Raw genomic sequence first — 13,668 nt, forward strand, 5'->3', positions numbered from 1 at the left:
TACATCGAGGAAAGTCCCCCCAATAACTCACAAGCTGCACATCAGATATGGACCTCTTTTTCTTTCTTCTTCAAAGGAAGGAGGTGCCAGTCCAGTCTGCTGGCCCATCTTGCAAACATTTTTATTTTTTTTTTTTTAAAGAACGATGAAGTTTTGGGAGTTCCCGATCAGCCAACCAGAAGAAAGAACATCTATTTTCATTAAATACTAACAGTAAATAACTTGAGGCTGGTGGCTTTCTCTCATTTATTTTTGCATTTTTTTGTAGACTGTCTGTTTCGGTCTCCACCTGGTGCGTCCCTGCCTCTCCGTCCTCGTTGGGGTTGCCAGATCTCCTCTCGCTGGTTAATCTGTTTGGCAGCCAGCGCCGCAGCAGGTTCTAATGGTGCCACATGGCTGTCTTGGCTTTACAGTAATTTACGCCACGACATGATATGAACCTGCTGCTGTTTATGTAGGCTCTGACTCACCCCACGTTCTCGTCTCCTGCCACCAAATGACACATGCTAACACACACATATATGCTCACACACACACATATAGACTGGCTTCTCTACACCATCGCTGATGAAGGCAGCTAGGTCACAATGTTCTTAACGCTGCTTGTTTTCTTTCCTTTGTTCTCTCAAGTGTTTCCCCCATCCGTACCTGGGTGGGAGGCATGTATCAGATAGTAGGTCTTTTGAAGTAGGTTCACTACCTAGATGTTCTTTTTTAGGTTTCTGTTTCTCTGCTTCTCTTCGTAGATTCTTTTCTCCTTTATTTATTTTGACCTTGTTCTGTTCTTCTCTTCTTTCTTTCCTGCTTTGTTGCCTTCCTTCCTTGAGTGATCAAAAGAAACAAAATCTTAACAAATTAAATTGATTTTAAAGCATTTACCACGGACAGAGCTTTGGGTTGTTACCACCGAAATTAACTTGGGATAAGGACTCACAAAGGTTTATGCATGTGTGGGCTCTAAGTGTTTGTGTATATAATTCTTCAGTATGTTTGAGTACACTTTAACTTGTCACGAACGCTGCAGTGTAACACCAGTTTTCCTTCACGCTGCCCCTTGTTCTGTTATTAATAGCTTGTATAACCTCTGCCTCTATTCCAAATCACTCATCTGTCATGGGACGTGGTGTCCGTGCCCTGCGATGTTGCTCTGATGGATCTATTAACCTTGGCTTTGAGGGCTAGCTGCTACCTATTCAATCTCCTTCTCATCATACTAGCAATCTGTTATGGCCATGGCAGCAGTAAGTAAAATATCAGTGGATTTAGGTTGTGGGATTTTTGGATAGATTCTTTTTTAAAACTGCGAAGGAGAACTTTGAAGAACCTTTCCAGCTTACAAAGGCAGCTCTTTTCATTATCAGTTCAACATTTGTTATATTTTCTTTCCTTTTAATTAACAGGGCCAGTGTCTCTCACAGGATGAAGCTGCAAATCACACCTTTCAAACAAGATGTTAAATTGAAAACAAGGTACGCCAAAAATCTCAGTGTACCTGTGGCCAAGGTGGTGTTTACTACACACGTTTTGTTTCCAACTACACAAAAACAAAATAAAATGATAATGCAGGATTTGAGAAATCTTCTTAGCTGCTCCTCCAGTTCAGGTTGGCAGGGAAGCTGGAGCCAAAGATGCAGTGAAATCAGCTGACTTTGGTTTCAGACTCATCGTTTATCACCTGAAACAGCCGATCATTTCAGCAAGCTCAAAGTGGAAGACTCCTGATTCTGTACTGTTTTCCTTTTATTTTAAATTACGTTTGCTCTTCAGCTCTTGAGGTAATGTCAGGTAAATATGCTTGGTCTCTCGTGAGCTCATTTTTGTGGTGGAGAAAAGCTAAACCGAGTCTCCAATAACCACATTGGCTGTTTTGCAGTTTTCATCCCAACTCATACCAACATTTGATCTTGGTTTCTTTAAGCCAACATGTTTTTCCGGTGGTTACCAATTATTTTTACTGTCCTAACCACAACCGGAGCTTAATCATAAAGCTGTCAGGACAGAAAATGCGATCCTTAGTTAGCAGATAGACCCACACTCTGTTTAGTTATGAATGCCTGGTGCGGCTCTCTGTCAAACCTCAGAGGATGAGATAAATGGATTAATTGTCAGGTGTTCACAAACTGCAAGCAACACACACACACACACACGGAAAAAAAAACCTTAACAAAAACACTCACAGGCCCAAATCCTCATTTCCCTTGCAGAAATTGCAAACAGCCAGTCCTTCCTGCCAGCACAGTGCTCTGTGAACACACACACACACACACACACACACAGGACCATTAAAGTGCTGCAAACAGAAGGTTGTTCCAGAGTTGTGCTTTTGCGCACGCACACAAACAGTCATTCTGCCACGCTCGGATGCTTCCAGGATGAACATCTGTCTGGCCAAGTGCTGGTGAGATGTGGAGGAAGATAAATATTTCACCGAACAGACCGATAACATGTCAGGGAGATGGATCGTACTGCTCCAAAGTCATGTGCGTAGTCTGTGTGAGACTGCATGAGGATGCTCACGTGCTTCCAGTACTCTGTCTGTCTATTGGATTGATAATTCATTTGATCTATTAATGCATCTTATTTCTCGTAGATGGTTGCTGTGCACTCGGCAAAGCTTAATTTTCTCTCTTTTTTTACTAAATAATTATATGAACATTTGTTTCTTTCTTAAATATGCCTCATGTTGCTACAGTTACTATCTCTTGGCCAGACTTTGCCCTCCCAAAGGTTAATTCCATGTTGCTCTTTAGTCAGCTAATTATTTGCTTATCGTTTCTATCTTCACTCTGGGATCAGCGATGTGCTTCACGGTAGATTATCTCCTCTTTGGCATTTAGTCTGCGCTTGTCACATTAAAAAAAACTGCGGCCTCAGTGACACTCAAAGTCCATTAATGATTGATTAAAAACTCGTGATCTAAAAAGAGCAGAAATCAGAGTATCTTTGTCATCACTTGTGTCTTGATGACAATTTTTCAACTTTTTCTTGAAGATATGCTTATAATTTCCCTCCAGATAACATTCACTCGTGTTCCCCCAAAGCTGCAACGTGATAAGACAATCCCTGTATTGTTGTGGAGGTTTGATGCTTAATTGGTAAGAGTGATTAGTGAGTCAATTAGAACACGTGACTGGAGCAAACGGGCAAAGTGAGACAAAGCAACGTTTGCTCTGTAATCCTTCTCATTTCCCATGCAGTCAGTTAAATATGGTCTTTCATTCAGTGGAATGCTAATCAGCCTCAGCCCCTGTTGCTGAAGGAACAATCTCGACTGATTGAGTGTGGATTAAGCAAGGACCGGGCAAATTAATGATCCTATTAGATTATCCCCTAAACCGCATGAGCATGTCGGGACCAGGGGAGAACCCGGGAATTATGGCATGTTTATTGCATTGATAATGATTGACTGTTTGGTGCCGGCTGAGAGTCTTTACATTATTCACAGTTGTTACCTGGTTTGTGTGTGTGTGAAGGGCAAAGTTGTAGAACTCCAGCATGGACCCAACTGAACTTGGAAAATGTCAAGAACTTAAAATTGGTGGTGAATTGGTATTCAGCTGCTGTTCCTCTGCACAGATGTTTGACTTCAAGACTGCAGTCAGCAACTTTCATTAAAATGAAAAATGCACCCAATGCAATACGCACAAAAAAAAGATTCTTGGAGTAAAATGCAACTAAAATATATAAAACTGAAGGTTTAGTTAATGGAACTCTCTCCCACTGAGCTTAAGATCTGTGGACTCAGTACTCTCTTTTAAAAAAACAACTAAAAACTCATCTTTTTCGAATTGCATTTTGTTACCTTCTGTCTGTTTTTGTTTTTTTTGTGAAGCACTTTGAGATCTTTTTATCTAGAAAGGCAAAATAAAATTTTACTTACTTACTTCATATAATTAAACAATTAAATCAAGTAGATTTAATGTGACCAGATTCCATGGAGTTAATTTTCTACACTGTGGTTAAGTAACAACATTACATAAAACATTTAGGTGTAATCAGATTACTTAAAGTCAGGATTTCTGGCATATCTATTTGAGTGTATTCTGTTGTGTATAGAAGTTTTTGGTGGGTGTGCAGTTGAAGCCGAGGTGGTTGGATCAGGATGCTGAATTTCAGCATGTGAAGGGCCACTTGTAACTACACTACATCTGTCGATATCACTCAGGTGCTCACTCTGGCAGAAAGGCACTTGGGTCAGGTGGGTGACAGAAATCTTGCATGAATTCAGACTTGACTGATATCACACTGCTGAGAATCAGACCTGTGTTAGAGTTTAGTGCCACATATATAAGAACATAAGCAAATAAAACATCCACTCACCTCTTTTCACTCTCTTTGTGCTCATACATCACTCTGCATTTAATCATTAGTTATTATGATGGCCCCGCCCCTCCCTGAGCCTGGTTCTGTCGGAGGTTTCTTCCTGTTAAAAGGGAGTTTTTCCTTCCCACTGTCGCCATAGTGATGCTCACAGGAGGTCATCTTGTTCTTCACTTTAAATTAAAAAGTGACTTGAGGCGACCGTTGTGATTTGGTGATATGTAAATAAAATTGAATTGAATTCAAAAATGTGATTTGGATCTCACTTCCCTGTGTTTCGAATATAAGCTTAGATTTTGACTACCTTGAATCCACTGCATATAGACTTTCTTTGTCTACACTAAATACATTCTCTTGTCAGTACTGACCTGTTTGCCTCATTAAGAGCATTTATGCTAAACCTGGAATGACAATAGTGTCTCTTCAAACTCTGCAATATACAGGAATTTTATTTCTTAGATGTTGTGCTATGTATTCTATTAATGCACAACATGTATCCCAAATATATACTAGTAATGGAAAGGAGGGGTGTTACTAGATTTTCTTCATTTTCCTCCAATATTCAGTATTTGAACATGTAATCTCTGTGAGGCTAAAGCTTGAGGTAGCTGCTTGGTTTCGGACAGTTTTTTAGCTCTTAAACTGCTCGCTTCAGACGAGAGAGAAACTGAGGAGAGAAAATATATAAAATAATTTGACCCATCAGAGCAAAGAGCTTTTCCTTTGCAATGTTTCTGTTTTATTATTTCTCCGTGCTTACAGTGAACACAGTGGACACAATGACTGTTTCTAGTGTGCAGCTGAATGTGTCAGTAAGTAGCGCATATGAAATAGTTAAGGTATTTTAATAGGAAGCATCACATCAAGAATCAGGAATGCAACACATGAAGCTGGACCTGTCTGACAGTGATTACATAACGCAGCTCACACAGTGACACTCACGCAAACGCATACACAGACACACACTTCTTCACACAGTCGTTCCCCGTTCCTCGTTCTGTTTATTTAGACATGAGATCCAGGCCACTTTCCATCATCTATTTATATTCTTTTGTTGATCGTTCCTTTCTTCCTGCCAACTGGTGGTACAGCCATGGTGATGATTACTGCTGCTAGGAGTGTTCCTCCGTACTGGGTTTGTTCAGCAGCCGACGCCTTGCATAACAGAAAATGCACCCAGAGATGGGAGAGAGGGGCAAGAGGGGATCTGGATATAATTAGGTTTGTTTTTGCCAGGAAAGCCACAAAGAAACACCACCAATGGCCTTTTTTCTTTATGTGTGTGTGCACACACACAAAGCATTTATGACATCATATTGTAGCAATGCAGTAATGTCAGTATCCACAGCAGGGTGCTTCTGATCACATGCAAAACCAGTTTTGGACCCAGAACCTTGCAAAGCCGAAAATACTTTTATGCATTTAGTTTCAGTCCATTTCCCTGCATGTCCCACTCCTCTAACTCTTCCTTGGTGCCAAACTAAACCAACCTCATCTCATTTGTGCACCTTGAAGCTCATCTCACTCACCGGGCAGTCAGCCTATTTTCCTTGCACCCCTGTGTCGTCCTGTCCTACTTCCCACTTCCATTTCTTTGAAATCATGGAGAGGTTTGTGAACCCAGGTGACTATTCTGCGTCAGCCGGTGGGCATGAGCAGGCGTCCCGTGTAGCAGGCTGACTTGGAAAAAAAGGCATCCATCAAATTTAAACGTACCCTACTCTTCCTTTGCAGAATACTCATTATTCTGTCTGCTCTGTCCCTTTGTGCTTCTTCCTTCAGGCACTTTGAAAAGAACACAAGCATCCTTACTGCCTCAACTGAAGTCGTAAGCCAATATCAAACAGTGATATGCTTCTAAATTCACTGATTAAATACGCTGTTCTCAGAATCTGTTGGTCCTTGCACTCTACAAGACCAAGGTGCCCTGTGGTATCTGGCAAATGGATGTTTGCAGAGGACCTTTTCAGATGCTTCAAGCACACTAGAAACCTGCAAACTTTGGCCTTGTGTCTTACTAGTTTTGGGGTACTTACATGGAAGTAAGAGCCCACTTTAATGGTCTAAGGGGACCTATGTATACGCCAGGAAGTTTTTGCAGTTTGTAGTTCCTGCAGTGCTCACACGGAAAGTCTGGGACGCGTCCTTGAACGACTAGAGAACTACAAAAATGTTTCTACTATCTGAAAATACCAAAATTAGCGTGGGCCTTTTGTATTTCACTAGCTGGGCCCACGTCCTCATTTTAGGTTTGACAGCGTTTTACTAGGTAAAGGTGATGCTTTGACATGAATTGAGCTGCGGTTTGGGGAAGGCCTCGAAGGGGACTGGTGACGGCTCCCGGGCCTGGCAGATCCCCGTGTACTGAATAGAAAGGAAAAAGTTAAAGGATTGAGAACAAGGAGGGAGGGAGGGGCACGTAAACGAGAATGAACAGCTTGCAGAGCTGGGGGAACCTATATGGATGAGAACCGGAAGGAGCGTGTTGGGAGGCGTGGTCCTGCTCCTGAAATTCCGATACATAATCTCCAGTTATTATTTCTCTATCATCATTTCCATTGAACACGCTGACTTTAGAAACTGTTTACTTAACTTCCAACAGGCTTTGATTGTTAAGACATGAGTGATGTTCTATTCACCTCATTAGTCAGTGTGCCATAACTGATTTAAGCGCCTTTTTGCACTTTCTAGGATTTGGATCATAGTCATGATGGCTTAGATTAAGGCTGTTTGTTAGATGCTGCTCATCCCTCGCTCCCTTTACCTTCCCTCTGCTTCCATCCGTGCTGCCTCTCTGGCAAGTTTGAAAAGAAAGTTGCAGAGAGAAGATTTCTGCTTTTTAAATTGCTGGGTTTGGCCGGAGATGCAGCGAGAGTGAAAGGGCAGCTTGGATTGAGGGGGAGGCTGAGTCACTGCAGAGACAGACAGTAAAACTCATTACGCATTTGTTCTTGACTTTTTCTTCACTTCCTAACAAGGCCTCGGGCCTCTGTTTGTTTGTTCTCGTTGTGGATGCACTCCACTGCTTTTGCGCTGCTGACCAATGCTTGGCCATCTGTCATGAAGGAAGGAGATTTGGATTCGTGCACTGTTTTATGTGTATATCTGTTGGGGAGTAGTCTGAACTGGATATTGGCAGTTTTTCCCTGTGCTTTAAGTCACAGCGTTGCTCATTTTTACTCATCGTATTACCAGCTTGTTGCAGTATTTTGCCAGTCTTCTCTATTATTGCAGCTCCAGCTGTGACGTTTTCTCTCTGCTGCCAATCTCCCAGAGCAGCGTGTTATGTTGCTGAATGTTTCACAGGCAATAATCAGCAAATTCATCTAAACACGCGATCTGTCTTCACCCACTTTGCTGTTCTTGATGTTTGACTTAATCTCCCCCACTCCGTTTAGCAGATATCTACAGAATCGGACTTTTCGGAATTGCCTATTCTGTTTAATGCTTCACTGAATAAAAAATGAAGTGCTGTGCTGTACAAGAACATATAAGCAAAGATTGGGGTGCTTAGTTTCGGTGTTAGTGTTCTCTGTATTTTGTATTAATGATGGAAAAAGCGATTTGTAATGTGAGAGTTATCACCTTGCCCCGCAGCGCCTCAGAGCTGCGAAGCGTTAAGCAATTTTACTGTTCTGGTTCACTATCACCGCTCTCATCAATCTCATTTCCAGCAGCAGGCACCTTCTTCCAGCTAAAGAAGCTTTGGTAAACCTGCCGTTCCGTATGTGATCAGGATGATTAACGCGGAACACAAAGAGCAGCTAAAGTACTGGACATTAACCTCTTAATATCCAACACTGACCCTCTAGGGTTTGGGTTAGGTTAACGGCCACTACTGTTTTCATTTGTTTGCTTGGAAACATTGTTTATGTGTGAGACTTCATTTAGGAGTTAACATCTTCTAGCTTGTGAAAGTTTTCCTATTTGGTATGTGGCTAAATAAAACCCAACCCGAACCCTAGGAGAGTTGACACTGGAGATTTTACCAGGTTAAACTGAAAGTTAGTGAGTAAATATTTAAGTGGAAAATAATGTTGCTGGGTGTATAAGACACCATAAGGAATCATTTGTTTGTATTTATTTTATTTTAGCAAACTTTCTTTGTAGTTTTAATAAATATTTTATTTGAAAAAGTATTATTGATGCTCTGCAAGCTGTAGATGGTATAAGCTTGTTTAATTTCACTTCCGCTATGTATGAGTGGGGCTTTTTGGGTCCAACGATGATCGTCTTGATTTCATTTGTCTGAATTTCTGGTACTGACCTCTGAGACTCGATGACCGCTGGTGAAAAGGCAAATTTTGTGTTATTTTTGGCCATAAAAGCAATTAGCAGGAGCAGTGTGCCAGAGTTCAAGTGTTAGGGAGACAGAGGGAAATGGCACTGGGTCCAGGTCTGCTGCTGAGCTGAAGGATTCAGCGGCCAAAACCAGATTTTATTTTTAATTCATACAGCAGGGGAGCTGAGGGGACAAAGCGCCACACAAACATACAAATATAAGCCCTCCCTCAGTGACTCTTTCCCTCTATTTCATCCAACCATCCTCATCGTCAGGCTCGGAGTCTTGAAATGAATCCTCTGCTCTCCTTTTCCTCGTGGTTGGCTCAGTTGACTCTGTCTACGTGTGTGTGTGTGTGTGTGTGTGTGTGTGTGTGTGTGTGTGTGTGTGCTCATGCCCCAGTAAAGAGCAGAGCTCTGTCACTGTAGCTCATGTCGGTGTTTGTATCGTATCTTTCCTGCTTCTAACCAAACATACCTTCTCTCTTTTCTCTCTCCTTTTCCAGTCCATCATGGAGCAGTTTAACCCGTGCTTACGGAACTTCATAGCCATGGCAAAAAGCTATGAGAAGGCGCTCACCAGTGAGTACACCAACCATTTCTTGTTTACCGTCTGTCTTCGTCGTTCTCTCGTTCCTCCAGTCGTCCAGGCAGAGGGCCAGCTCACCCGACACTTGGCGTTGCTTCTGTATCGTCTTGATTTACCTGGAGACTGGTTAGCTTTAGGGTGACGATGGCTCAGATATTCACGTTAAGAGCGTTGTTGATGCCAAGCTTACAATCCCCATCAGAAGCTTTTAAACTACACACACTAGTTTGTGCCTAGATCTTATTCAGACGTTCGGTATTGTGCTGTGATGTCCTGTGATTGTTCCGCTGTGATGTCTTCCTCCTTTCTGTCCACCAGCAGTTCCTCTCATCATTCTCATTAACGTCTGTCTCTACCTTTTTATCCTTTGTCATTGCTTTTTGAGGTTTGAATTGGTGTGATTGTGTGTGCGTGGGGGGCAAAGAGTAGGGAGGTGTGGGAAACTGAGGTATACACTCAGTCAAGGTCAAAGACGAAACACAGGAAATATCCAGAGGGAGCTAAGTGGAGCATTAGCCAATGCAAAGTGGAACAGGGAGAGTCGTGAGAATAACGGTACCCCTACCCCATGAGGCCCAAGAAATGAGAACGAGCAGAGCCGGTATTCAGGACAAGACAGGATAAAAAAATGTTTTGAAAAAAGGAGAAGGTAGAAGGAAAAGACTGCGAGACAAATGTTCACAAAAACAGAAATTCCAAAATTCTCAGCAGTTATTGGGATCCTGGAGAATGTCCAGTGGCTTATTCTTTAACTTCACAAACTCTGATTAATTAAAGCTACGCAGTCAGCATGGATAACGTGATTTCATGCCTCTGGGTCAGGCCGATAATGCTTGTACTGATGCCTTGTACAGTATATGTATTTAGATAACACACGCCTCCAACCATGTTGAGCTCATTTATTGATAAGAAAACCTTCCAGCTCTGCTCTTAGATGTCACTCTGTGGAGGGAGGAGGATGAGGAGGAGGAAGAGGAGGTTATCGGGGTCGTATCATATATTCAGTGATGGTGCAGACTTGCTTGGTATGCTCTGTGCGGTTTCGAACCGGGCTCTCCTTTGTGTGCTCGGAGAGGAAATGCAGGGAAGACTCGGCAGCCTGCAAGAACAATAAAGAAGGCCTCACTCTAGTCTGATAGATAAGGCTAAAAATAGCCCTGCGACTCTCTGAGTGGGGATTACACTTCATCAATGCCAAGCAGCGGCACAGAGGCAGAGTTTAGAGTGGGGCTGGGCACCCAGCAAGCATCTATTGTCATAGGAAAAATGCCAGTGCAGCCCCTCCTCGTACTAGAAGTGGGGCGGCAGCTTGACATCTCAGCGGACTGAGAGGACCAGAATGATGCAGGAAGGAGCCTGCTTTCTGGGCTCGATGAGCACAGTGTGGTTTGGGATGTAGCGCTCAGCCAAACTCTCTCTTTATTAAAATCTTAATTGCAGCGTGGTGCAGGGCTGCAGCAGAAACGTGGGAGCTGTGCGGCTGGAACATGCTGTGCTTGTGGAGAAAGAGGAGAACACATGTGAAATCAAATAAAAGGAAGATGTCAAAACTGGGCTGTTCAGCTGAGACTGAGGTTTCAGTCTTGTTTGGTGACATCACTGAAAAATCGTTGGTCTCAGTGGAACCTTTAAGCTTACAAGAGTACAAAGATGTGTCTACTGATGGCTCTGTGATTTAGTAATGGCCAACCTTTTCTTCAAAAGCAGTTAATTAAAAACTAGTAACTTTAGTTTATCTTTAACCTGCTTGTTTGGTTCAGTTACCATAAAACAGGAGATTATTTGAAGCTGTAATCAGGAGCTGTCTCTTTCCAAATGTAGCCCATTTATGAACGAGACGTTCGGGTTTTGAGCTGAATCAGATTTGTCTGCTTTCTGTGGAGGAATGTGAGAGGAGGCTTGATTGAGGTTGTGGAAAGCTTGATTTTGAAATTGATGACATTAACATGAGTCACGTGTCACCAACCTCAGCTGATTTAAACCTTGTTTATGTTTCATCTGCTCTGCTCTGTATTGGCTTTATATCACTGTTCTAATCCTCTTTACAGGCAGGTCCTCCTTTTCCTCGTCCTCTGCCTTCTTCTTCTTCTTCTTCTTCTCTTCTTCTTTATTTTTTCTCCTGCTTCTGTGCCTCTCTGTCACTTTCCAGCTGACAGACAAGCAAAGCATTCCCTGGAGCTAATCCGGCTTCACCTGGACCTGCTCTCCTCCCGGCTGAGATTTCTCTGCACATCGATTAAATTAGCCTTGCTCACCCAGCCATCTTAGCCTTACCTCCATCCCCTTGCTTTCGCATCCACTCATATCCTACCTAAGCTTAACTCAAGCCAGGCTTCAGAGAAGCCGGAAAAGGGTCTTGGCCTGTCACTGTCATAGCTTACGGAGGAGGGTTGCACTGCTGTGTAAAGACTTTTGTGGCTTTTTATTCCTGGTTTTCATAAAAGAGTCCTCACAAAATCGTCTTACTGGAGAAATGAAATTGTTAAGTGCTTGTGCAGACTGAGAAGCCAGACGCTGTCTTAATTTACAGAACAATAACTTGCATAGCTCAGTGTCTCCGCGGACTTCTAGATGTGAATAGATTTTCATTGTTTTCCATGCGGGGATATGAATACTTGTCATTTTCCTGCTCTCTCTGTGGGATTCTGCATGAACCTTCTCTGGCAGTTCAAAACACACTCATCAACATGACGGCCCTGTAATAAACTCAGCGCTCATCCATATGTATATCCTGACTGGGCATGTGTCCTCTGTCATCATGACTTTCACTCCCCGTGTAGCTGACCCCTGACCTGCTTTAATTCACCGTCACCGCTGCCTGAGGCTGTCTTGCCCTCATTTCTAAGCCCTGAGTCACCGCCGTGTCTCGGCTCGTGTCCCCGGCTTCTGTGGCGATACACCGCAGAGAATAATGGTTGACAGTATTTGAATTGTAGAGTGCTTACACATCACTGCTGTGAAAGGGTTTGTCAGCATATTATTATGTATGGGGCTGTAAAGATGTGAGGTGCCATTAGGATTTTAACGCTTTAGTTCATCCAAATTACGAGAATACTTATTTTTTCTGCTTATGCCATGCAAACCATTTTTATTGTCTGTCATAATGTAAATTTCAAGTGCACCAAGTGGCACATATTCAAAAAAGCAAACATATTGTTCACCTACTTGGTGTTTTTGCTTATATTTCAGAACCTCTACAGCATCTGTGTTTAATTTAGTCCAAAATCTGAGGGTCCAGGTTCATAACTAATTCGATTAGACTAAAACATTTATAACCTGTATATGAAGGACAAACTTGGAGTTTTAAACCACCAAAAGAAATTTAACTCAATCAGCTAGTTTATTAAACTAGAGAAGAAACATTACTCTGCTGGTCTAGATTAAATTAGATGAGATTAGATTAGATTAGTCCTTATTGTCTCCCTTGGGAGAAATTTGTCTTGGACAAGCGAGGGCGACACGTCACATAAAATCATAACTTCACACACTGATAATCGCCCTGAAGTTTGGTGCCTCATACCTTTATCAAGACAATGAGGAAATCGGTTTTAAGATTAATCTCAAGCAGCTGCATATAAGTTACAAGTGCCATTAGCTTTCTTTTTTCCATTTGTAGTTCGTTACAGCATTATTGAGCAGATTCAAACAGGTTTTGGCTCCATAAGGGTAAACAATGTTTAAAATGCCCTCACGTTATTCGTATTACATGAAACTGAACAAAAAAAACCCCACAATACAAATATTCATATTTGATATTTTCCCTGTTTCATTTCTGCTCATTGTATTTCCACTTCTCCAACACAGCTGTTATAGTTTCATAATTATTATTTTTTAAATACACAGAACGACCTTTTGTGACGGATGCAAAGTGCCTTTATGCAGTAGGACAGATTTTAGGCTGAGTTTTCCTCCTCCACTCATCTGTATCACACTCACAACCCACAAATAAACGATAAAATAAAATAAAAGTTTCAACATCAACACAACAGACAAAGTCATCATCAGTTTCAAAGAATGGAATAAGATCCTTCTCACGATGGTTCCTGGAGCCGAGAGGCTTTTCTCACTGAGCCTAGACTAACTCATGTGACCCTGGCTGAGTGAATAACCAAGGGACAGATCTTCAAAGTCTTCATCACTACAATGTCGTGCAGCCAGAGACTAAATATCACCAGACTCTGATAAACTAGACCAGTTTAAATGGGAGGTGATATTTCGACTTAATGTGATGCAGGTCTATAACTGATGACAGGTCAGGGTAACTGATGGATGATTTAGTTTTGGAACTGTATCCAGAAAAAAGATCAAATAAACAAAAGTAGCAGACATAAAATGATTCTGTGATCTCTCCATACCAAGAACCCGAGCTCTTTCCCCTCCCCTCAGTTCCTGCTCTCTCCGTCACGCTCTGTGTCTGCTCCGTCACATGACTCTATTTCCTCTATTTTCTGAGTGCTGCCTTCTCCAATCAGAGATTG

General features: G+C 42.2%; 1 protein-coding gene across 12 annotated transcripts in view; it reads left to right on the forward strand.

Annotated features, from left to right (window-relative positions):
- baiap2b (BAR/IMD domain containing adaptor protein 2b) overlaps positions 1-13,668 on the forward strand; it is a 71,208-nt gene that overhangs the window by 12,782 nt on the left and 44,758 nt on the right. For 11 of the 12 annotated variants that reach the window (XM_040014464.1, XM_040014462.1, XM_040014463.1 and 8 more), the window contains exon 2: positions 9,108-9,183. In XM_040014464.1, coding sequence (XP_039870398.1) covers positions 9,108-9,183 — 76 coding nt within the window. Of the gene's footprint in view, positions 1-6,662; positions 8,922-9,107; positions 9,184-13,668 lie in introns of those variants that run through there. The other variant, XM_040014472.1, reaches the window with a different exon arrangement.

This window comes from Simochromis diagramma, unplaced genomic scaffold, assembly GCF_900408965.1.
Source record: "Simochromis diagramma unplaced genomic scaffold, fSimDia1.1 OVJJ01000669.1, whole genome shotgun sequence".
In the NCBI taxonomy this organism is placed as follows: Eukaryota; Metazoa; Chordata; class Actinopteri; order Cichliformes; family Cichlidae; genus Simochromis; species Simochromis diagramma.